At 39.0% G+C, this 22,115-nt stretch overlaps 2 protein-coding genes across 4 annotated transcripts; both read left to right on the top strand.

Moving 5' to 3' along the window:
• The first annotated feature begins 2,715 nt into the window (after nucleotides 1-2,715).
• Nucleotides 2,716-9,794, top strand: LOC118770625 (H-2 class II histocompatibility antigen, A-U alpha chain-like). The gene is given in 3 exon segments (XM_036518389.1): nucleotides 2,716-2,773; nucleotides 7,896-8,177; nucleotides 9,670-9,794. Coding segments are annotated over 3 exon segments (465 nt in total).
• Nucleotides 9,795-13,197: 3,403 nt separating this feature from the next.
• On the top strand, nucleotides 13,198-21,914 carry LOC118770179 (H-2 class II histocompatibility antigen, E-S beta chain-like). 3 transcript variants are annotated; one of them, XM_036517693.1, is made up of 5 exons: nucleotides 13,198-13,274; nucleotides 14,685-14,957; nucleotides 16,017-16,298; nucleotides 19,708-19,821; nucleotides 21,264-21,914. In XM_036517693.1, the coding sequence occupies exons 1-5, from the start codon at nucleotides 13,211-13,213 to the stop codon at nucleotides 21,275-21,277; spliced, it is 747 nt and encodes a 248-aa protein (XP_036373586.1). In that variant the 5' UTR covers nucleotides 13,198-13,210; the 3' UTR covers nucleotides 21,278-21,914. The 3 variants fall into 3 exon arrangements, with proteins under 3 accessions (XP_036373586.1, XP_036373587.1, XP_036373588.1); XM_036517694.1 differs by lacking the exons at nucleotides 19,708-19,821; nucleotides 21,264-21,914 and adding an exon at nucleotides 17,119-17,322; XM_036517695.1 differs by lacking the exons at nucleotides 19,708-19,821; nucleotides 21,264-21,914 and adding an exon at nucleotides 17,082-17,221.
• Nucleotides 21,915-22,115: the final 201 nt, after the last annotated feature.

Below are 22,115 nucleotides of genomic sequence, written 5' to 3'. Positions count from 1 at the left end.
AACAAAGGACACCAGTATGAATTAATAATACGGCATAAAACTAACAGGAACTTTGCAATCTCTTAGTGTGTTCACAGAGAATGCTGCTGTTCCATTGCATAAATTGATCTCTCAAATACATCTATTACATCAAGTGAGCATAAAGCAATCAGAACACTATTTTGTGGCATTATAATATGTGCAAGATGTGAAAGCTGTGCAACCTGCATGAATTTCTTAATGTATTTGTATGAATTAGATAGTGTCACTAAGCATTTTTCCAGAGAACCTGCAGCTGGATTCTTAATACAAAGGCCACTTGTTCTTAAGCTGGGATAAACACCGATGTTGCCTTCCCGCCACCCCAGCACTGTGTACTGGGCCCAAATGAGTACAACCCAAGGGTCGGCTGTAGCTGAAGGACACAGTAGCTCCAGAGTAGTTAAACCAAAGGGAAAACAAAGACAAAATAATGACCAACAAAATCAGAAAGAAAAAATTATACAAAAACAGACCTCTAAATAATCAAAAATAAAGAAACAAATGAAGCAGTTAGCCTTTGCTCAGCCACATGCACAGACAAAAATAACCAATTAATACAAACAGTAGTCCAGTTGAGGGAGAACTGTGGCCTGGATAAGGAGCTGCGTCGCGTTTGTTGTCAGGAACGGACGAATCCTCCTGATGTTGTGGAGAAGGAATCGGCAGGCCCGTGACGTGTGAGCAATGTACTCCTTGAAGTCCAGCTTGCTGTCGAGGATGAGGCCCAAGCTCTTTGCTGACTGAGAGGATGGTATTGTGGTGCCATCGACGGTGATGGAGAGGTCATGCAGGGGGGAAGGGCTGGCTGGGATGAAGAGCAGTTCTGTTTTTCTGAGGTTCAGCTTTAGATGGTGGGATGACATCCATTTGGAGATGTCAGCCAGGCATGCAGAGATTCTTTCGTTGACCTGGGAGGTAGAGGGAGAGAAAGAGAAAAAGAGTTGGATGTCGTCAGCGTAACAGTGATAGGAGAAGCCATGTGATTTGATAACTGAGCCAGGGGAGCTGATATAAATTGAAAGTAGGGGTCCCAGTACTGAACCATGTGGAACTCCTGTAGTGAGGGGGGTGGGTGCAGAGGTGGAGCCTTTCCAGTAGATCTGGGAGGATCTACCAGTCAGGTAAGACTTGAACCAGGAGAGGGCGGTTCCAGAGATGCCCATCTCAGACAGCTTCGATATTAGTGTCTGGTGGTTGACTGTGTCGAAAGCAGCAGAGATTTATTTAATTTAAATCGATCTAAAAAAAATCGAACTAAACTAACATCCTTTTTAATTAAACACCGCCATGCTGTAGCTTTCGCAATAGCGCACAAACTACGGACAATCTGCGCTGTTCCACGAGCTTAATCATTTACTCTGTTTACACATTGATGTCAATTATTCTGTGAATTATTTGTTTTATTGTTAATCAAGAAGGATAAAGGGGAACAGGTTGAAAGTAATGATAGATTTAAAGGTAATGTTTCAGCCTCCTCTGTTTGCAGCTCACCAGCCGCCACTGCGGCTAACATAACATATCATACAGGGGAAAAAAAAAAAAAAAAACGAGAAGATGTCAGGACTGCGGCTCCTTAGCTGGGTTTGTTTTTGTTTTTGTTTACCCTGTCCATGTGCTTTTGTTTTTCCATGTGTTCCAGCCCTGCCCTGCTCTCCGCCCTGTCTCCGCCCACCTGGTCACCTGACTGGCTCCACCTGCCTACCTGCACACCTGAACCCCATCTTGTCATCTGCCTTGCCCTATATATTCCCCGTTTGTTTCATGTCTCGTTGCTAGTTCATCTCAGTTCATCTGTTGCGCTACAAGCCGTTTGCCCTGTCCTGCCTGCCTGCCTGCCTGCCTGCCTGCCTGCCTGCCTGCCTGCCTGCCTGCCTGTTTTGCTGAATTTCTGCCTGTTTTCTTGACTTGACTTTGGATCTGGTTTTTGGTTTTGTTTGCTGTGCTCTTCTGGATTGTGACTTCGTCTGTTTTTGACCCTGATTCCTGGACTGCGTTTTTGGCTTGATTGAACCACCTTGTGCATTCTACCTCCCTGTCTGCGCCTGAGTCCCTGCCTGAGCCCTGACAGAAGAGCACATACCTTAACGTCGTTAGAAAACAAATCGCGAAAAGGGCACGATAACTCAACCAGCCAAGCCAAACTGTACACGCCACCAATCATGGAAACCAATTTCCCCGAGAAAGAAATGGAGTGAGAGCAAGCGCACACCCAGAAAGCGGCCGCCTACCAAGATATAATGCTGAAGAGGGGCCGCCCGACAATTAAACGCCCGTGAATCGGCACATTCGAGGACGAGGACACTTAAACCCAGCACGGAGACAATTAAGTAAGCAGAGGGAGGAGGAAAACCTAATCTGCTACACTTGTATTTATGTCCTCATACTGTAGATATTGTAGCATGAAAATTCCATGACTGCCATCAAATATGAAGGAAATCTCTTACATGGAACTGAAAGTTTGTATGAGTACAATTCACGAACCTTGCTGATTTAAAAACATAAACTGGGTTCTTAATAGCGGTTACACTGTCATGCTATTTCAGCCTCTACCCAGTTAGTGTTGTCATAGCAAAACAATATTTTGATTGGTCAGTGAGAGGAATGACCATATATTCACTATGTCAGAATAAAGGGCAGTTCAAATCTGAAGAAATTCCTTATTCTGTACAGTCTGACTGTAGTCTGGATGCGATGATGAGACTCTATCCAGTTATATTCCTTCTTTCAGTTGTCATCTATACAAAGGCTCAAGGTATGAGGTTGACCTTTCTTCATTGTCATAATTTTTCTCACCTTTGCACACTCTTTAACCATAAAATGGTAAAACATGTTCAGTGTGAAAATGTGATGCCTCAGGAATGAAACTGCTAACGTTGTGTGGGAAAATTACACTCCTGTAAAGATATTTTAATCCGGTTGAAGTTCCTCATACTGTCAGGTATACAGGTCCAAACTTTTTTCAATGGACCAATACTACCACAATTAAACAGAGAAAGACATACTTTGAGCAAGCGCTTCTAAAAGGAAAATATCAGCCTTAGCAGGTCATACATTAGACAGCAGTTTGCTACTATAAGCAATTTTATTTCTCCTGTGCAAGAAACAATTAGGTATCACTACCTCTGAAACACTGTCATTCAGATGACATCTAATATCTTTCTGTGTTATGTTCTGATTACCCTGTATTACTGTTTGTTAATTCTGTGTGTGCCCTGTAGTTTCCTTGACACATCCTCCACATTCCTCCACACTCAGCACCAAGACATTGGCCCCATTATGGGGTTTCCTATAGAGAACTGCTGTGACCCTGGGATCTGACTCATTGAAAACATTTTCTTTTTCTTCATGTATACATTTGATTTGCCCAGTCTTCTTCCACATTTTCTCCCAATTCGGAATGTCCAGATGTGTCATAGACATGCTGGTCTCATTGCTGTAACCCAGACTGTCAGCCCGAGAGGGTGTGACAAACCCATGCTTTCTTTCGAAACTTGAAACACAAATGCACATCTTGAGTTATTTGCAAAATGTTTGTGTGAATGTGTTTATGGAAACATTATCCATTCTAGAGGTCATTTTAGACAACTGCATTGGTAATTCTCTGTCTGTGCAATTGGTGCTTGTTAGCCTGCCATTTGTAAACAAGCTCCACCTGCCTGATTGAAAGTGAATTAAATACAGGCGTATGGCTTAGAAACACCTTTTTCAGCAGTTGCTGTTTGTGGCATGGCTGTGGCTGGTTTTCTGTGTTTTCATGATTCCATCCAATTTTCTGTATATAACTCCTACAGCTTTTCAGCTACACTTACAGAACTCGACAAATTCCTTCAGTCCATGTGCGATTGCATTGCTTGTGGTTTCTGTGTTAATCCCTCAGATATTTTTTGAGATATTTATGATTTTACATCAAATGTCTTTTTGACTAACATTGATGGAACTTTCAGAATTGGAACATTCTAAACTTCGCAGCTGATGCCACAAGGAGCCTGCTACTGTGGCCACATAAGCAGGTGGTCTCTTGGACAAAGTTTGTAACTGATAGTTAATGCTGTGCTTGGGTTTTTCAAGACAACTTAAAGTTGGCCCTCAAACTTGCCTTTCTAGTTTTTTCTGTGTCACTTCTCTTGTGGTTTGTAGATGTGGTGCATCTGTCTGCTCACTCATATAAATTGTTGAGAAATTCTAGATATCCATGGAATGATAGATAACCCCAATGTAGCAGACTTATACATCCATGAATTTATTTAAAATCCAGATTTAGGATAAAAATGTTAGTGTCTGTAAAACACTCAGAAGTTATGCATTGAGCTTTGGTTTTATGTATTTTATACCTCTTTTTAAGCTCCACACAAAGGCACTGCTATAGTGGGATGCAGTGAGGATGATGCAGAGGCCACAATGTTACTTGATGGAAACGAATTATTATATGAGGACTACGAGGCATATAAGGAAGTTATGACTCTTCCTGAGTTTGCTGATGCTATCCCTAGTCCAGGATTGCTCCATTCTACTTTGAGGGGAAGAGATATCTGCAAAGACATCTTGCAGGTAGCCAAAATAGCTGAAAATGGCCAACCAGAAGCAGTAGGTAAGACAGACCTCTAATACATCTGAATTATGAACTCGATAAAATACATTTAAATCTGAAACTTGCAGATGATTTTTATGTGATTGGTTAGAAACTGTTTTATACACAAGTGATGGTTGTGATTAGCTGAGAAGTAACTCACCAAAGACGTCTAAGAAAATCAAAATATCAATGCAAGAATGTATCATTATGAATATTATGTCTAAAGGTATTAATTGTAAAATCTACAGTGTCTACAGCTTTGTCCACCTTTGTCCAGTGAAATTCAAAATTTTCAGAGACTTCAAACCTTTGATCCAAAGCTTCCATCCTCCCTAGTATCCTCTCTGTGTTGTTTTCCATTATTCTCTCTTTGAGCTTACTATTTCCTTTGAGAAGTAGCAATATGTTCTTTTCCAGATCAAATGCATTTGACTTGCAGTTTTTCTGTTTGGCAGCACTGGTGTTGATTGATTTTGTAGCATTCATGATCATCACACTGTTTATTTCTATCTGCATGTAATCTTTTTCCAAACACAATGATTAAGACAAGAACAGATGCACCTTGACAGATGGTGCCATGCTTCACATCGCAATCACACTATCGTTATCCAGTAGTTTTATTATTATTCTTCTTATTCCACCAAATTTTGTCCCGCTTCTCCTCCCATAGTTTTTGAGATATCGACCCCAAACCAACTCTAACCCGTCCGGTCTGGCTCAGGTAGTGCCACCCAGCAACGCACTAGCAACACCCAGCAACAATTTTGTTTACCCTGGCACCCACCTAGCACCACCCTGGCAACAACTTAGTAACACCCTAGCAACCAGCTAGCAACCACTTAGCAACACCATGGCAACCACCCAACAACGCTCTAGCAACCACCTAGCAACACCCCAGCAACTACCTTATATACCTTAGCAACCACCTAGCAACCACTTAGCAACACCATGGCAACCACCAACCAACACCCTAGCAACCACCCAGCAAAGCCCTAGCAACGCCCAGTGACCATATTGTTTACCCTAGCAACCATTTACCAACACCCTAGCATCCACCTAGCAACCACTTAGCAACACTTTAGCAACCACCTAGCAACACCGTAGCAACCACCTATCAACACCCTAGCAACCACTTAGCCACATCCTAGTGATCGTCTCATATACGTTAGCGCGTTTTTGCTGCCAGGTTGCAATCACACTCTGCATTTTCTTCAGGAAATGCACTTTTCTAGTTGTTCTTCTTATTCCACCAAATTTTGTCCCGTTTCTCCTCCCACAGTTGTCAAGATATCGACCCCAAACCAACTGTAACCTGTCTGGTCTGACCCTGATCAGTGTGCTTGTATACAGCTAAGCTGTACCCACACTCGTTCTCTGGTTTTTGTCATTTTTTTCATCCCTTTTTTCCCATAGACTCCCATTCATTTTCAGAATCACCCACCTCACACTTCATGGCCTTCCCAGTCGCTCAATTTTCACCCCATAGCCACCATACCTCACATGCTGCCTCAGAACAAATCACCCAACACTCATCCATGACAGTTTATACCCGCACTCGTCTTTTTGTCATTCGCTCATCCTGCCATCCTCCCATTGCCTGCAATTCATTTTTCAAAGTCTTACTGGGTGATCACTGTGAAGGAGTAGCCCTTCACCTCACCCCCAACAGATTAAATGTTTGTTAATTGTTTAATTGGTTAAATTGAGGATCCTCACTGTCTACTTTCCATCTTGTAAAGTAAGCGCTTCATGCAATCAGTTACAACTGGGACAGGTTTTATGTTTCTTGATTTAAAGATTGTTTCATTGTTTTGTTTGTCTTTGTCTGAGAGCCAGTTAACTGGTCACACCTGCACTAATTAAGGCTTGTTATATACAGGTGTGTGGCCAGGTTCAGAGATTGCTGCAAGCCATTTTGCTGTGCTGGAGGTTTTAAACTGGTTCTCCTGTGTTTGTGAGTGTTTTTTTTTTAAATAAATTGTTTTTTGTCAAGTTTTACTCCTTCTGCTAATTTATGTGCAGAGCATCGGCCAGCTCTGTTACAATCACCTTTTGGCCTACGGACACGGTACCTCGTATGCTGGCTCAGGTCATGCCAAGCAACACTCATTGAAAGCCATACTGACCTGCACTTGTCTTTTATTCATTTATTCATCCTTCCATCCTCCCATTCACCTCAATTCATTTTTCAAAGTCTTACCACTCAGTCAACATTTGACCAATAGCCATGGGACCTGATATGCTGCTTTGGGTCATGTGACCCAACACTCACCAAAGGTGGGTGTGTCCATAGCAACCATATTGTTTACCCTAGCAACTGCCTAGCCACCACTTAGCAAGACCCTAGCAACTGCCTAGCAACACCCTGGCAACCACCCAACAACGCCCTAGCAACCACCTCATATACCTTAGTAACCATCTAGCAACACCCTAGCAACCACCTTATATACCTTAGCAACCACCTGGTAACGTCCTAGCAACCACTTAGCAACATCGTAGCGATTGTCTCATACTGTATACGTTAGCATGTTTTTGCTGCCGGGTTGCAATCACACTGTGCATTTTCTTCAGGAAATGCACTTTTCTAATTTAAATTTAGAATGCCCTCAGTCTGCATTTGAAACAACAAGCTTTTTTCTTTTTTTTTTTAACTGATGATGCCACGTTAGTTTCGATTTTCTGTTCGGGAGCCTGAAATCTGGACATTGTGTCAGGTGTTGTATCATTGGCTTATTCAGTGCCGCATTTGTCAAGTCTGGGCTAAAAGTTCCTGGCACAGTCAGCACATTTTTTATCTTCCTAATTTTTTATGTTACTCATCACCTGCATGTCTTGTGGCAGTTCTTTTGCTTCTGCTGCTGTGTCAATGCCCAGCATCTTTGAACTGTCAAATTAATCTACTTATGATTCAAACACTACTTCCATCTGCATAATGTGTTACTAAGCACTATGGAACACCACCAGAACATGTGATGTTATAGGGTATGATATGTCATCCCTGTCACTTACCATGTCACGTCAAATCCATGACACAACTTGGAACCTTATGCAACACTCATCATGATGTCCCATGATGTCCACTGTGTTTATACTCATAAAACATAAATTGAAAGAATGCATACACATACTCAAATACTGGGTTATTACGTTCAGATTACCTTTAGATTGTTTGGGACATAATTTTATCAACAACTGCTAATGAATTTCTAAATTAACCTACATAGTGCTTAATCGAAAAAAAAAAATAACAATGTATGAAACACCTTCTGATTTCATGATATCAGAATTGATTTTTCACCCACAGCTCCTCCAGACAGCTTAATCTACCCCAAGGATTATGCAGAACTGGGTAAGGAGAACACCCTTATCTGCTCCATGAATCATTTTTACCCTCCTGCTGTGAAAGCCAAATGGACCAAGAATGACATAGAGGTGAAGGAGGGAGTGACTCTTGGCAGGTACTACCCTAATAATGATGGCACATTCAACCAGTTCTCCACCCTGAGCTTCACTCCAGAGGAGGGGGACATCTATACCTGCACTGTGGAGCACAAGGCACTAACTGAACCCCTAACCAGGATCTGGGGTGAGGTTCATTTCAAACCAAAAACAGTTTTTTCTTTGATTATGGGGGGACAGTGCTACCGTCTAATCAAGCACAACCTTAGTATTGGTGGTATATCATACAGCTACATCTGTTTTTCACTGTAGTTCTAACAAAACTTATGTGACTACTGTGGATTTCTGAATGCACCCCAAATCAACCACTAGGGCTTGGTTAGCTAATGTTAGCTAGAAAACCCAGTCTCTGCCATTGACCTCCCCTGCATGACAGCTGAGCACATAGGACCCATATGCTCTCTCGTCTTTGTCAGTGAACATCATAGGACACAGCTGAGTGGCTAGCCTGTTTATTCACTGATGGCATTCATGTATCTGTTCACTATCCTGCAATAATTTAATTAACAGCTAATAAAAGGAATAAAGTACTTGGCTTTTGTTTATATTAACATATATAATATTAGCATACATAATTGTAGTAACACATAGTAACCTGGGTTGGGGAGTAATGGAATACATGTAACGGCGTTATGTATTTAAAATACAAAAGGTGAGTAACTGTATTCCGTTACAGTTACCGTTTAAATTGTTGGTAATCAAATTACAGAAAGGAAACAGCGCAACACGTTTCTGTCATGTAAATACCGGGACCATTTTACTTTCAAATTTGGCAAAGGTCACAACATAACAGTACAATGCAAGCTGTGTTTGCCAGCAATCACACTGCTATCTGCTTCAAAAGTGTCGACCTCTAACCTGAAGAAGCATCTTGAAGTAAGTTCTTTTTTTCATTATTTAAGCTAATATTGATCACTAGATAGCTATCTTACATAGTTTTGCTGCACTGGAGTAGCTAATCAGCTAGCTAGTAGGTATAGTAGCCTATTAAAGCTAACTAGCTAACGAGTAGATACAGTGACAAAACAAGTGAAATTTCACATGTTCAAAACTGCGATTACTCCAACAGTTTTACACTATGCATATTATACATTATATTGTTAAGCTACTCCTTTCTCATTCACAATGTATTTAGGGTGGCTCATGCCTTTTCTAACTCATGCTTTTGTGTAATGTACAGTTTTTGAATTAACATTTACAATTCTGAAGAAACTGCAATGAAATGCCCATAGTCTTAACATGGGGGTGCCAAAATGTTAGCCAAAAATGCTTTTACTTACATACTTTTAAAAACTAAAAACGCAGTGTTCAGAAAGTAACCCAAAGTGTTTAGATTACATTACTCACCTTGAGTAATCTAACAGAATATGTTACAAATTACAGAATACTTGCCCTAAAATGTAGTCTGTAGCCTGTAGTGGAATACATACAGTATTAAAAGTAACCCTCCCAACCCTGATACTAACAACACATCTATTTTTGGTAATTTATTAATCTTTCTTCAGGGTTAAGAAATTTCCTTCCCAAATTAATCCTTTCAGTTAGCTCAGAATGTATTATAATAATGTTCCATAAAATATTTGTGAGATGTCCTACACCTGTCAGTTATCCTCACACAGAGCCTGAGGTGAGCCCACAGGCTGGTGTTGGAGCTACAGTCTTCTGAGGAGTGGGGCTTACTGTGGGGCTTCTGGGAGTGGCCACTGGAACCTTCTTCTTCATTAAAGGAAACAACTGTAACTGACACAGGTACCAGAACAGTGTCTTCAAAAATTCAGATACTACTTCCAAATTTGAACACTTTATTTTCACATTGCAAAGTTAAGTTCAGGACAAGGAAATGAAACAATTGTATTAACTTCTTTTGTTATGCATGTGAAAGCATCCCACACTGATCTACATATGTGCAGGAATAAGTGTGTTAATAAGTGTGAATAGACGCAACATATGTCTCTCACAACCAGTTTCTTATCGGTGTAGCCTATAGCTGCATTGTACATTTTTTTAACATTGGTCCTCTCCTTCATAAAAAGATAATTCAGTGTTGGCATCACCAGACCTGATCTACTCATTATTCCTAATATGAATGCCATGGAGACTGTTGGTCTTATTCTTTGGGCAGGCCCAACATTCCATTTCCTGCTGCTAGACCTGAGAGGTTACCCTCAGCATCATTTGTTTAGCTGCAGCCCAACTATTCTTGTTCTTTCTCTTTCCACATGTACCAAGGTGGTGAAGAAATGACAGAGGAGCAGCTTGCCGATTAAGGATTTTCCCCTTAAAGCTTCTTCTGGCACCCTCCTACCAGAGCTCTTCCCCCAGCTGCAACACACACTGGACCTGCATCTAAACAGGCCAAACCCAGCTGTCCTTGAAGCCAACTCTCTTCCTTTTTTTAAAGAAGTGGTGGCTTTCTTTGGCTTGACTTTGTCATGTTTTTTTTTTCTTTTAAATAATTAGTATGTTTAGTTTATGTCAGTTGCCTACTGAGGGGTCAGATTTTCCCAAATTGGCTAAAAGGAGGTTTTTCTGTTCTTTTTTTGTTGCTGCTGCTGTTTTCTCTGGAAAATATCTATTGTGTCATCATGTATAGTGCAGTATATTGCACTGCTACTTCAGTATAGGTGTCAAGTACAGCTGTTCATAAGAGGAAAAAGTTACTAAGTTGCCCAAGTGATCTTACATAAAGACGGAAGATGTCTTCTGCTTTCATAATTTTAATGGGGAAGCCTGTTTTTACAAATCTGCATTTACTGACATGATTCGCACTTGTGAGTAACTTGGCCTTTTTGAACAGTTTAAGTTAATTTGTTATAGATATTATTTGCACATAATGCATTTAAATGGTATGCAGGTGTTACAGGCTAAGCATACGCACACAGGCATGAATGAAATGAGTGTAGATGTGCAGTATGGGCGATGGTGCTGTAGGAGGGAAACCCTTCAATATTCGTAATTACGGAGAATGTGCAGAGTTACATCAGTGAGAAAATGATTGAATGTTTATATGACATATTAATTTCAAAATGCTTTGATTATTGTTGGAAAAGTTAATAAGAGGACAGTGCACCCTGCCATCATTATTTAGATTCAGCAAAAATTTATTCAGATGAATCTGAATGTTCAGGAAACTTCTTAATGGTAGAATCTCATCCACAGTGTCTACATATATATATGTAGTAATAATAATGATAATGTAGTAATACTAATGATAATAATAATAATGACTCATGAGGCTTTGCAGTTTGATGAAGGCATCACATTTGCATTTGATTACAATTACAACGTAGTCATAGGCTCTAAGAAATTACTGCTTTGCTGATGAGAGAGGACAGACCAATGCAGCATGGTTAAGCCCATATTTCCAATTGTAATGCGGCATTTTTGATTTTACATTGGTGTTTCTCTGGGCTTCTCTCTGCTGAAATCACATAAATTGTTCCTCATTGACAAAGTGAAACACATACTCTCAAGCAGGATATTCTGGCTTTACTGTCATATCCATGGTGTTGCTGCATGCATAACTAGCATTATCTACAATGCCTACAATGAGCAGCCATAAATATAGGCTGAATATGAAATCCATCAGGACAGACATGGTGAGTAGTATCACTGAGGCACCAGAAGATATGTGATGATGTAATGTTGCAGGAAAAATAATATACAATTAATAGATGAATAATTAGAAGATCAGAAAGAATGTGAACAAGGTTGAAGTTGAGGTATTTATTGTGAGATTGTATTCAAATTCTCTGTCTAATGTGCTGTTTATGATAAGATTGTATCCAAATTCTGTATGTTTAAATGAAGTTTTGTCAATCATAGGTGGCCTCACAGGTTCTGCTTTATTCTTCATAATTCTCTTCCTGTCTAAAGGCAGTGGAGGTGGTGTTTCATTGCCGGGGGGGGTGTCTTTTTTTCTGCCTTTCTGGTTGTCACCCAAGCATTTAGATGATTTAGGCACTTGTTGTATCAAGATATGCAAAATACCTGTGCTAGGTGTGTTAACTCTTAATTAACTAGATGTGAGACTCCCCCTCAGATTTAAATTTCAGATGTATTCCCCATTGCACTTTCATGGGATCAGCATAAATGATTTACACTAAATGTTTGGGGTTACGATATGATCAGAAATCTGATGTCAAAGGCAGAAAGCACAGGTATAAATACATGTATGTACACACATGTAAGATGAATGAAGAAGGTGAAAAATATGTGAGGAAATTGAGGATTAAGCAAAATCAAGACAGAGAAGAAAAATGTAAGGTTCAGTTTTATGAACTGAAACTCAGACTTAAGTAAGAAGAATCAGCAAGTATGTGTATGTAACTTTGAGGGTAAAAATAAATTGTAAATTAAAATGGTGTTTCAGTACTTACTTTTATATCATTGAAATGAATAAAACCTTGTACAGTTCAGAGTGGCTACAATTGGAATATAAACCAGCAGTGAACTCTAGTGAGCTCTATTATTAAAAAATACTGAAAAATTACATTGTTACTGGTACATCATCATCTATTTTAAGAACAATTTAAGAATCATATACAAAATAGTATTAATTATGAAAAAAATAGTTATATCAGTAGTTTTAAGTTTTCAGTACATTTTTAAAATGCAATAAGCAACTTTAGCTCTTTGTAAATTTGCATGACAAAGTACTTTAATTAATGCAAAACTGTATAATTTTAAACACAACAACTCTATGCTAATGTTACTTATTACATTACTTTAATTTAGCTGACTCTCTTATTCAGAGCGACTTCCAGCACAACAGAACATAAGTGCATCCATTTGATTTAAACAGTGTCAGGCCAGGCTAACAACGCTCCCAGATCAGTGAGTGTGAGCATAACACTATATTTACCAAGTTAACGTGTGCATTCTGACGGAATCAAAGTATACTATGATACAATAGTCCCTATAACGTATTAATGTATTGTGATGAAACACCTAATAAAAAATATGTTATAGAAATGAAGTCATACAGAACATCCACAAAGTGCAGCCACCAAGTATATTTGCTGCCTGGTAACACATGACACTACGTCAGTGTATCAGGTGATTGGTGTGTTTAATTTTGAATCCATTCTCAGAGCTGTTTATGAGTTTGGTGTGCACTGCTTATTGAATCACAGGAGATTGGACTACTGAGAAGTGACCATGTCCCTCTCAAATCTCAGGTGTATTGGGCTGCTGTTTGTGTTTAACTTGTTTTTTGGAACTGGTAAGTAGGAACATTTTTAAATGTATTTCTACATTGTTTAAATCTGAGTTTAATTTAAATTACACTCTTAAGAATTTATTCTGAACTGAGACCTGAAGCACGCTGCTGTTTTTAGTTTGAAGTGATAACAGCTATGAATAATAAATTACATGTACCTGTTACAGTTAAGGTGTGTAATTGTATACGTTTTTTTCCTGTGTCTCTCTCTGGTGGCTGTATGCTACTGGTTGTGTTGTATAGCTTCATACATGATAATTCAGTGAAAATTATTTTTGTTTGTTCTTACATAGAAAGTATCTTTAAAACAATAATTTGCAAAATATATTAAATTGTAATTTTTTAAAAGTGTAAACTTGCATTTGCTATGGATAAGTGCTTTGTGGGCCTAAGCTGCCATATTGCTGTGGTGGCACCAGCACAGTTCATAGTTGGAGGTGCACACCCTCAGTCCAATGCCTCTGAGAATTTTTGGCAAATAAGTGTTATTAAAGTGCTATTGCTGTTATTTTTTCATGGAGCATAAATCAAAAGGAATGATTTAATTTTGTAACACTAAGCCTTTCTGTGTTTATTGTTTAAGCATATTACCTGATTTGTAAGTGCTGGATCTAGGTATCGGTGACAGGAAACAAGGTTTTTGCTTAACTTGAGTTTGATGTGGATTTTGGACTCTCTTTGGTCTGATTTTTTTAAATATTCTTTTGGACTTCTCTGTTTCATGGGTTGTTTGTGTTTTGGATTCATTATTGTCCATTGGGTCTAAGGCATGTTAATGCTCATTATTCATTCACTGAAAAAAGTGGTACTCTGAATACAATTTTTTTAGGCGCTGAAAAAGCTCTGCTATTGCCTTTGAGTTTGTTATTTATGGCTTTGTCACAGATCCTTATTTGTTACAGTGTTCCTCAGTGACTTTTTTTCTCAGTAACTCAGACTTGTAGTTTGCCAGCTTGATTGATAGTGTTGAGCAGGAGGGACCCAGATGCAGAGACCATACAAAAACACAGAAGAGTTTTAAAGCACAAAGACTCTTTACTTGAAACGAGCAAACCTGGGCACAGAAAGGCACACAACGCACCAACCCACAGACATGGTTAAAATAGAGTGCTAAACACATAGAGACTAATTACACACGTGAAAACAATCTAACTAGATTAGGCACACAGAGTTCAGGCACAAACAGGAAGACAGTCCCTCTGGTGGAAGCTTGGGGAAGCAGCAAGCAACCAGGCCAGGCAGGCTATCACAAGGACACCTGCTAGTTGTTGCGGGAAGCAGTCTCTGAAACCCTGATAGTTAGGTCCACATTTACCCTAGTTTAATATGAATGGATGAATATTACTTTATTAATCCTCTCAGAAGAATATTGCAATTAAACTTTTTCCTTTCTTTTCTGATTTTCCATTTCAGATGGATATTACCTGCAGATGCAGTTTGATTGTATATTCAGTAGGAAGGATCTGCAAGATATCAAGTTTGCTGAACTTTTTTTTTTTAATAAGGTGGAGCATGTACGATATAATAGCAGTCTGAGAAAGTACACTGGATACACTGAGTTTGGAATGAAGTGTACACAGATACTGAACAGTGATCCTGCCAAACTGGCAGAGGAACAAGTTAGAATGGATTCGTACTGCAGGCGCTTTGTGTCTTTGGTCTACTGCAACATCCTGGAAAAGACAGGTGAGGATATTACAAAGAGTATTGTGCACAGTCAGTGTACTATAAAGAAATTAAGACAGGATTGCTGGCAAACATTTTAAAGGATTTCTATAACATATAAAGTCTTGACAAAAAAAGAAACATGGTAATAGGGTCATTTGGAAGACTGTGATTTGCAATCACCAATGATTCAGGCCAGAGTCTGAAACACATAAGAAGACATAAGTGCATTTGAACTGAATTGGGAACCTTTAGCCCTTCTTTGGTAACTCAGGCTCATGGGATCAATGTCAGGGATATGGACATGGGATGACGCTCTGTGTCATTTTCCTCTTGTGATGTCACCAAGCACCCTGAGACAATTTACATCTGTCCCAACAATTACCTCAAACGCACATACAAAGGGAGTGACCATGATGCTCTGTAGCCTTGCACAGTGAGCACCATGTTACCAGCAAAGAGGAATGACAGCAATGTACACAGACAGTGGTGATATAAAGACTTTCACTCAAAAACAACCAGAGAAACAAATAATTTTTTACATACTCATGTAGTTTGAAGTATTTACATTGTCATAACATAAAACAGAGGACATTGTTGAACAAACAGATATGTTACGTTTTCTTTTTTCTGCTGCTGTGCATGTTCCAACACCACTGGAATGCAGGTGAGTGTCCGTTTCATCAACTGTCCGTGATCACAGAGTGTTGTTACGGGTAAGGTACGATTTCATGTTTGTGCTTTAGTTTACAAAAGTGGGAACAGTCTTTTGGCCCATGTCCACTGTGTTCGTATAATAATGTCAACACAGTGGGCATTAATAATGAATTAATAACATGTTAATTCATGTATTAATATTAACACTCATTATCACTCAAAGGAATGAGCACCAAAAAGGGCTTCAATCAACAGCAGTAAAGGGCCAATCACACTGCAATAAGAATGAATCCAGGGCTCAAAGAGTGATTTTTTTTCTTTTTTGGTGACCCTTTACTGCTAATGAAGTAATAATATTGCATAAATCAATGCCTCATACAGCAGGATCATACATGTCACAGATAAACATCTTCTCTGTTTCAGCTGAACCCTATATTAAGCTCAGGTCATTGAAGCCAGTCAGCAGCAAACACCCTGCTTTGCTGGTGTGCAGTGTGTACAACTTCTACCCTAAAGCCATCAGAGTTATGTGGCTCCGAGATGGAGAGGAGGTGACCTTTGACGTGACCTCCACTGAGGAGCTGTCTAATGGAGACTGGTACTACCAGGTGCACTCCCACCTGGAATACACGCCCAAATCTGGGGAGACCATCTCCTGCAACGTGGAACATGCCAGTTTCCCTCAGCCAAAGGTGGTGGACTGGGGTAAGGGAGTACCCATCATCACTTATCCAGTCCACAGTGCTTAGATTTATGGAAGCAAGTTGTCTGTAGCAAACAGGCAGACTATTGACAAGAGGTGGGGTTAGAATTTTGTATTGGTGGTTAGATTGATTTACAGCTGTAATACGTTTTACATGCATTTAAGTTGGTATATAATTTCAATTTCATTCAATTCCCTTAACTTTGAAGGACACTTTTAAATATGTTAATTTTGTTACTTACATTGAGTTTTTACCCATTCCAGTAAATATCAGTCACTGGGCTAATTTTGACTGATTAGTTTCTGCTTGACTAGTTCATTTTATATTGTGTCTAAATACATAGTTCACATTAGTCTTGTTTTAGTCATGGAGTCTTCATTTATTTTGGTCTAATGAAAATAACACACAAACATAAAACCTCTGAAGCCAAATATCATTTCTATTTCAGCCTTGGAAACGTAGTCAGAAATTTTCAAACAACTGAATCAAAATGAATCACACAAAAGAAATCATTGCCAGGCACTGTTCCACTTTAATCAGCAAAATATCACTACAAAATTATTAAAAGTAATTTATGACAGTGTCAATTTGCACTTAAATTATGTTGTTTAAAATCAAAGTGAAACACCTTTGGATTTGATCCAAAAGAAAATAATGATAATAATGATAACTAGAGGTCGCAAGCTACCTCAAATGCTTCCAAGCCCCAAAGGTGTAAAAAAGATGTATAACAATTAATTCAATTCAATTTCATTCATTTTTATTTGTATCGCGCTTTTTACAGCACAAGTTGGAACAACGCACATTTTCACTGTTCCCAGGCATGAGACCCCCTGAGAGCAAGCCTCAAGCAACAGTGGCAAGGAAAAACTCACTATCAGGAAGAAAAGTTGAGCAATGAAACTGATACGAATTATCACGTTCTTCCATAACAAGCCCCCTTCGGTTTTACAAAACGCAATCACGAATGTTATTCACAGTACCATCAAAGCAGCAAACACTACATGAAAGTAGATTATGAAACATTTTCCCTGCAGTGAAAAACGTATCGCTTTTTCCAACGATAAACAGAGTTTAACACAAGATCAGCTGCAGCTGAGTTCAGCGTATTTACTTTCAGCGATGAAACGAATCTAGCATACTGGTCAACTACGTTTTCATTTACAAATACAACGTTATTTCATACTGAGACATAATGACATTCATTCAAACAGGCTACACGAGGAGTACTGAACAATGTACAACGTTATTTCACTTCGACAGTCAAAATAAGATTCGTTCAAACACGTAAACAAGTATTGCTAGCAAGCTAGGCGAGTGACTCAGCAAAACATTAGCAAGCTAGCTAGCTAGCAACGAATTCTTTACCTAGCTATATAAAAAAGCTGCGCGAGCAATATTGAAAAGAACGATGTAATCGTTGGTAAAGTGCAGAAACATTAACTTAGCTAGATTGCTAGATGCGCGCAGAATGCTAATACAATAATGATATGATTATAGACACAACGATGACAAAATATTCACCGTCATACAATGCTAGCATGCTACAATACGCTAGCTGGGTAAAACGTATAGCCGGTGATATTACGAAATGCAATGAGTATTGAGAAGAATTTAATCGTTTTTAAAGTGCAGAAACATTAACTTAGCTAGATTGCTAGATATGCGCAGGATGTTAATACAACAATGAGATGATTGTAGACTCAAGGATGACAAAATATTCACCGTCATACGATGCTAGCATGCTACAATACGCTGCTAGCATGCTATAATACACTAGCTGGCTAAATCGCTAAGACAGAGATATTACGAATGAATTCATGAGAACAATGTAATCGTTTCTAAAGTGCAGAAACATTAACCTAGCTAGCTTGTTAGATGCGTACTGAATGTTAATACAACAATGAGATCATTGTAGACACAAGGATGACAACATATTCACCGTCATACGCTGCTAGCATGCTACAATACGCTAGCTGGCTAAGTCGCTAAGACAGAGACATTACGAATGAATTCATGAGAACAATGTAATCGTTTCTAAAGTGCAGAAACATTAACCTAGCTAGCTTGTTAGATGCGCGCCGAATGTTAATACAACAATGAGATGATTTTAGAAACAAGGATGACAACATATTCACCGTCCTACGCTGCTAGCATGCTACAAAACGCTAGCTGACTAAGACGGTGATATATAACGAATTACGAAGTGTAATGAGAAAAAAGTAATCGTGCGTAAAGTGCAGAAACATTAACTTAGCTCGCTTGCTAGAAGCGCGCAGAATGTTAATACAACAATGAGATGAACAAGGATGACAACATATTCACCGTCCTACGAAGCTAGCATGCTACACTACACTGCTAGCATGCTACAAAACGCTAGCTGGCTAACTCGCTATGCCAGTGATGAAATAACGTTGTATTTGTAAATGAAAACGTAGTTGACCAGCAAGGTTAAAAGTAGTTAGGTAGCGTCTGTTGATATTTGTTAGAAGAACGGTAATACAATAATCATTCATTTCACCTTTCTGTAAAGATAACAGTAATAAGAAAAATGCAATCGTTTACACAACAGTTAGCTACAAGGCAGCGCAATGAGTCGCTAAGCCGGTGATATTACGAATTGCAAAGTGTATTGAGGACAGGAATGTAATCGTTTGTAAAGTACATTGACGTTAACTTCAGTACTTATATCATTTCAAGACTAAACTTGAGATTGGTAGCATAAAAACCATAACTTCTATAAGGTTCTTGTATGCCTGCTTGCACCGCCATCTTGTTTTGTCCAGTCTTGTATAAGTTTCTTTACAAAGCACTCATTGGCGCCTCTCATGGAAGACTGCAGTACTGCAAGTCCTGCCATAGACTCCCATTATATTTTGAGATCATATTTTATAGAATTTTTTATAGAGAGGGGCTTCGCCCCCCACATCTGCAAACTTTATGACAGAATTGCATACACATATGCCACAAACCTACCAAGTCGGGTGTGAATAGCTGTTACCGTTTAGAAGTTATAGCCGTGGGAAAAATGTGTTTTCATCGTTTTCGGGGTCAGGTGGGGTTTGGGGCCCCCCCCAAAAGTTTCCATGCACAAGTTCATATAATAACAGACAAGACTACCAAATTTGGTGTAAATCAGACTTTTATTTCTTTATGTTTGTCCTGCCAGAAAAACAGAAGGAAAAAGAAAAAACAGAACGAAAACAATATGCTTCCCAGCCCACTGAATGAAGCTACTGAATTACATGGTGCCAAACAGAAGTTCTGTTTCTCTTTTTATAAATAAGCACATAGTATTACTCAGTAAATAATATATTTGAATAGTTCAGTTCTACATAGCTTTGCTCCTTAGCAGTGTCATATTACAAATTCCCCAGCTCTAATGAATGATTTGATTGTTGGCTCTGCAGATCCCTCTATGCCTGAATCAGAGAGGAATAAGATGACAATTGGAGCTTCAGGTCTTGTGCTGGGAGTGAGCATTGCTGCCACAGGACTGACCTACTACAAGAAAAAATCCCACGGTGGGCAGTAAGAGAACAATTTACTGTGACTAAAACATAAGCAGGGGTGTGTTGTAGAGTAAAAACACAATTCTGAATGAACTTCTCTTTAGACTGCAGTCTTTTTCAGATATTATATGCCTTTCATTTGTCAGTGTATTTTATCGTGGAATCATCCTGAAAGGGGCTGTGGTGAGAGAGGCCTTCCTGTTAGCTGGTGATTGGTTAAGAATATGTACCAAAGATTGCCCTCGGACTCCCTCTCTGGTTTTGACCCTGCTTGTTTTTCGTTCTACGATCCTGCCTGTGTTCAATAAATAGACCTGACTTGCTCATTTTCATTTTAGTTTCATTCATAGATTGCTAGCTACCTGCTACTTGAAATGTCAGCATTGGCACTTGACTTGATTAGCCTGGTAGTTAATGAAGTTAAGGCTGTTGCTAACTGTACATGTTGTTAGCATGCTAACATTGGGTAGTATGTAATATTAGATTGTTAACTGCATGTTGTCCACATTGTGGAGACAGGAAGCCTATAGGATTCACAGCTTGATTTAGCAAGCTAACATAGTATTTAGATAATCTCTTATGTAGCTAATGTGATCTTAAGTAACTGTGCAAATTATTAACAACAATGAATATGCTTTCAGATTTTGTACAAATTTGGCTTTTTTAGCAATAGTCCCCTGGACAATGTATAAAATGAAATGCAGTACAGCAACTCACAATATCTGAGCAACTCACGTGTATGAAGAGTTGGAGTGAGTGTTGTGACAAGGAGACCCTGGTTAAAGTAACTCACCCTACCCCAGAAGAACAGAGCTGATTATATTCCCCTTAAATTAAAACTGTGAATTTGTGACAGCCCTTGTGTAACCTGTAACCTTGTAACCTGTTTGTGTCATAGATGCAGGCTGTAATAACATGTATGGCTGGAATAATCATGTCTATTAAAATTTAATAATTACTTTTCTTTGTTGAACAGGGCAGATTTTGGTGCCACAAAGTTAAGGCAAGAGCACTCAGTTCATTCATTAATTATGATTTATGTTTGTAAAAAGCTGAGAAATTAACTGTCGTTTACACTGATTTCTCTTATTGAGATCTTTTTAAAATTTTTTTGCAATCATAATGATTTTTCATCTAAGGGATTTTATACTAAAATGCATAACTACAATACACTGTAAAACTAAATATAAACCTAAATCTTACGCTTGGCCACTCCATTCAAATTGTACTTGATTTTACCAGATTTTAACTTTGGGGCAGACCTTTGCCAAACCACAGTACCTTTTAAACACGGTACCTAGTAAAACAAGTGTGCAAACAGAGCAGAGTGAATTACTTGGGGGAACCAAACAGTGAAATGCTACATTGGCATAGAATGACTCCCCCCTCAAACCATAAAAGCACTGATTTACATGAAAATAATAAATGTTCTTATTTGATCTCCTGTCTTACAGAACATGTCCTATGAAGAGGGAAATAAAATCAGCTTAGTCCAGTGGGGAATTTGGCACACATGAATAACCAAGAAATTGCTGAAAAACGCAATGTACACAAGAGCAATCGATCAAAACCACTGAAAAACTCAATGCACACAGGAACAACCAATCAAAGTCAAATACTGTTAAAGTGTGTGATGCTGCTGTGCCTGTATTACCTTCTGTTGTTCTTGATGAAATCCAACTACATTTACATTTACATTTACATTTATTTATTTATCCAACTAGCTATGAATACAGGAGCAGAACCAATTAACATTTTAATAAACAGGAAATTCTATAATGGGGCTCAGTAAATATCCAGCTGTATAAATGGATAACATTGTTAAGAACTGTATCCGATGTGAGTCGGTTTGGGTAAGAGCGTCTGCTAAATAATGTGCTGTTTGATCATCCCACGCACAGCACTTGTTACAGTTACATTAAGCGATGTGTCTATGTGTGGGGCCTTGTGTATTAATAAATATGTTGTTTCAATTTCTCCATATCCTGAATAGCTAAGTGGTTACGGTGGGCTCAGTCTCAGTCCTGTCATCATCTAATGATGGCCAGGAGCCTACGGCAGTAGAACAAACTGGCTTTGTTCCATCAGCGATCGGGGCAGATGTGTGGGTAGCGCTCATCTCACTGCTGTCAGGCTCCTGTGAGTTGCTCAGATGACATCAGCGGAGTAGCGCCTATCCTCCAGTGAGCGCCCATTCCACTGTACTGTGCTGTGTGACAGGGTAAAAAATAACTGCAATCAATGAGCTGCTCAAATGAAATCAGTGGAGTAGCACCTTCCCTTTAAGAAGTGCCAGTGTAGTGCTC

This window comes from Megalops cyprinoides, chromosome 23 (assembly GCF_013368585.1).
Source record: "Megalops cyprinoides isolate fMegCyp1 chromosome 23, fMegCyp1.pri, whole genome shotgun sequence".
Lineage (NCBI taxonomy): Eukaryota > Metazoa > Chordata > Actinopteri > Elopiformes > Megalopidae > Megalops > Megalops cyprinoides.
The sequence above is the reverse complement of the archived record's forward strand: the minus strand, read 5'-3'. Positions and strand labels throughout refer to the sequence as shown.

Bases quoted from the DNA above. Each gene is read 5' to 3' on its own strand.
- LOC118770179 (XM_036517693.1), top strand. From the start codon at position 13,211: ATGTCCCTCTCAAATCTCAGGTGTATTGGGCTGCTGTTTGTGTTTAAC. The intron at 13,275-14,684 runs GTAAGTAGGAAC...TTTCCATTTCAG, and splicing joins TAACTTGTTTTTTGGAACTG to ATGGATATTACCTGCAGATG. The intron at 16,299-19,707 runs GTAAGGGAGTAC...TTGGCTCTGCAG, and splicing joins GCCAAAGGTGGTGGACTGGG to ATCCCTCTATGCCTGAATCA.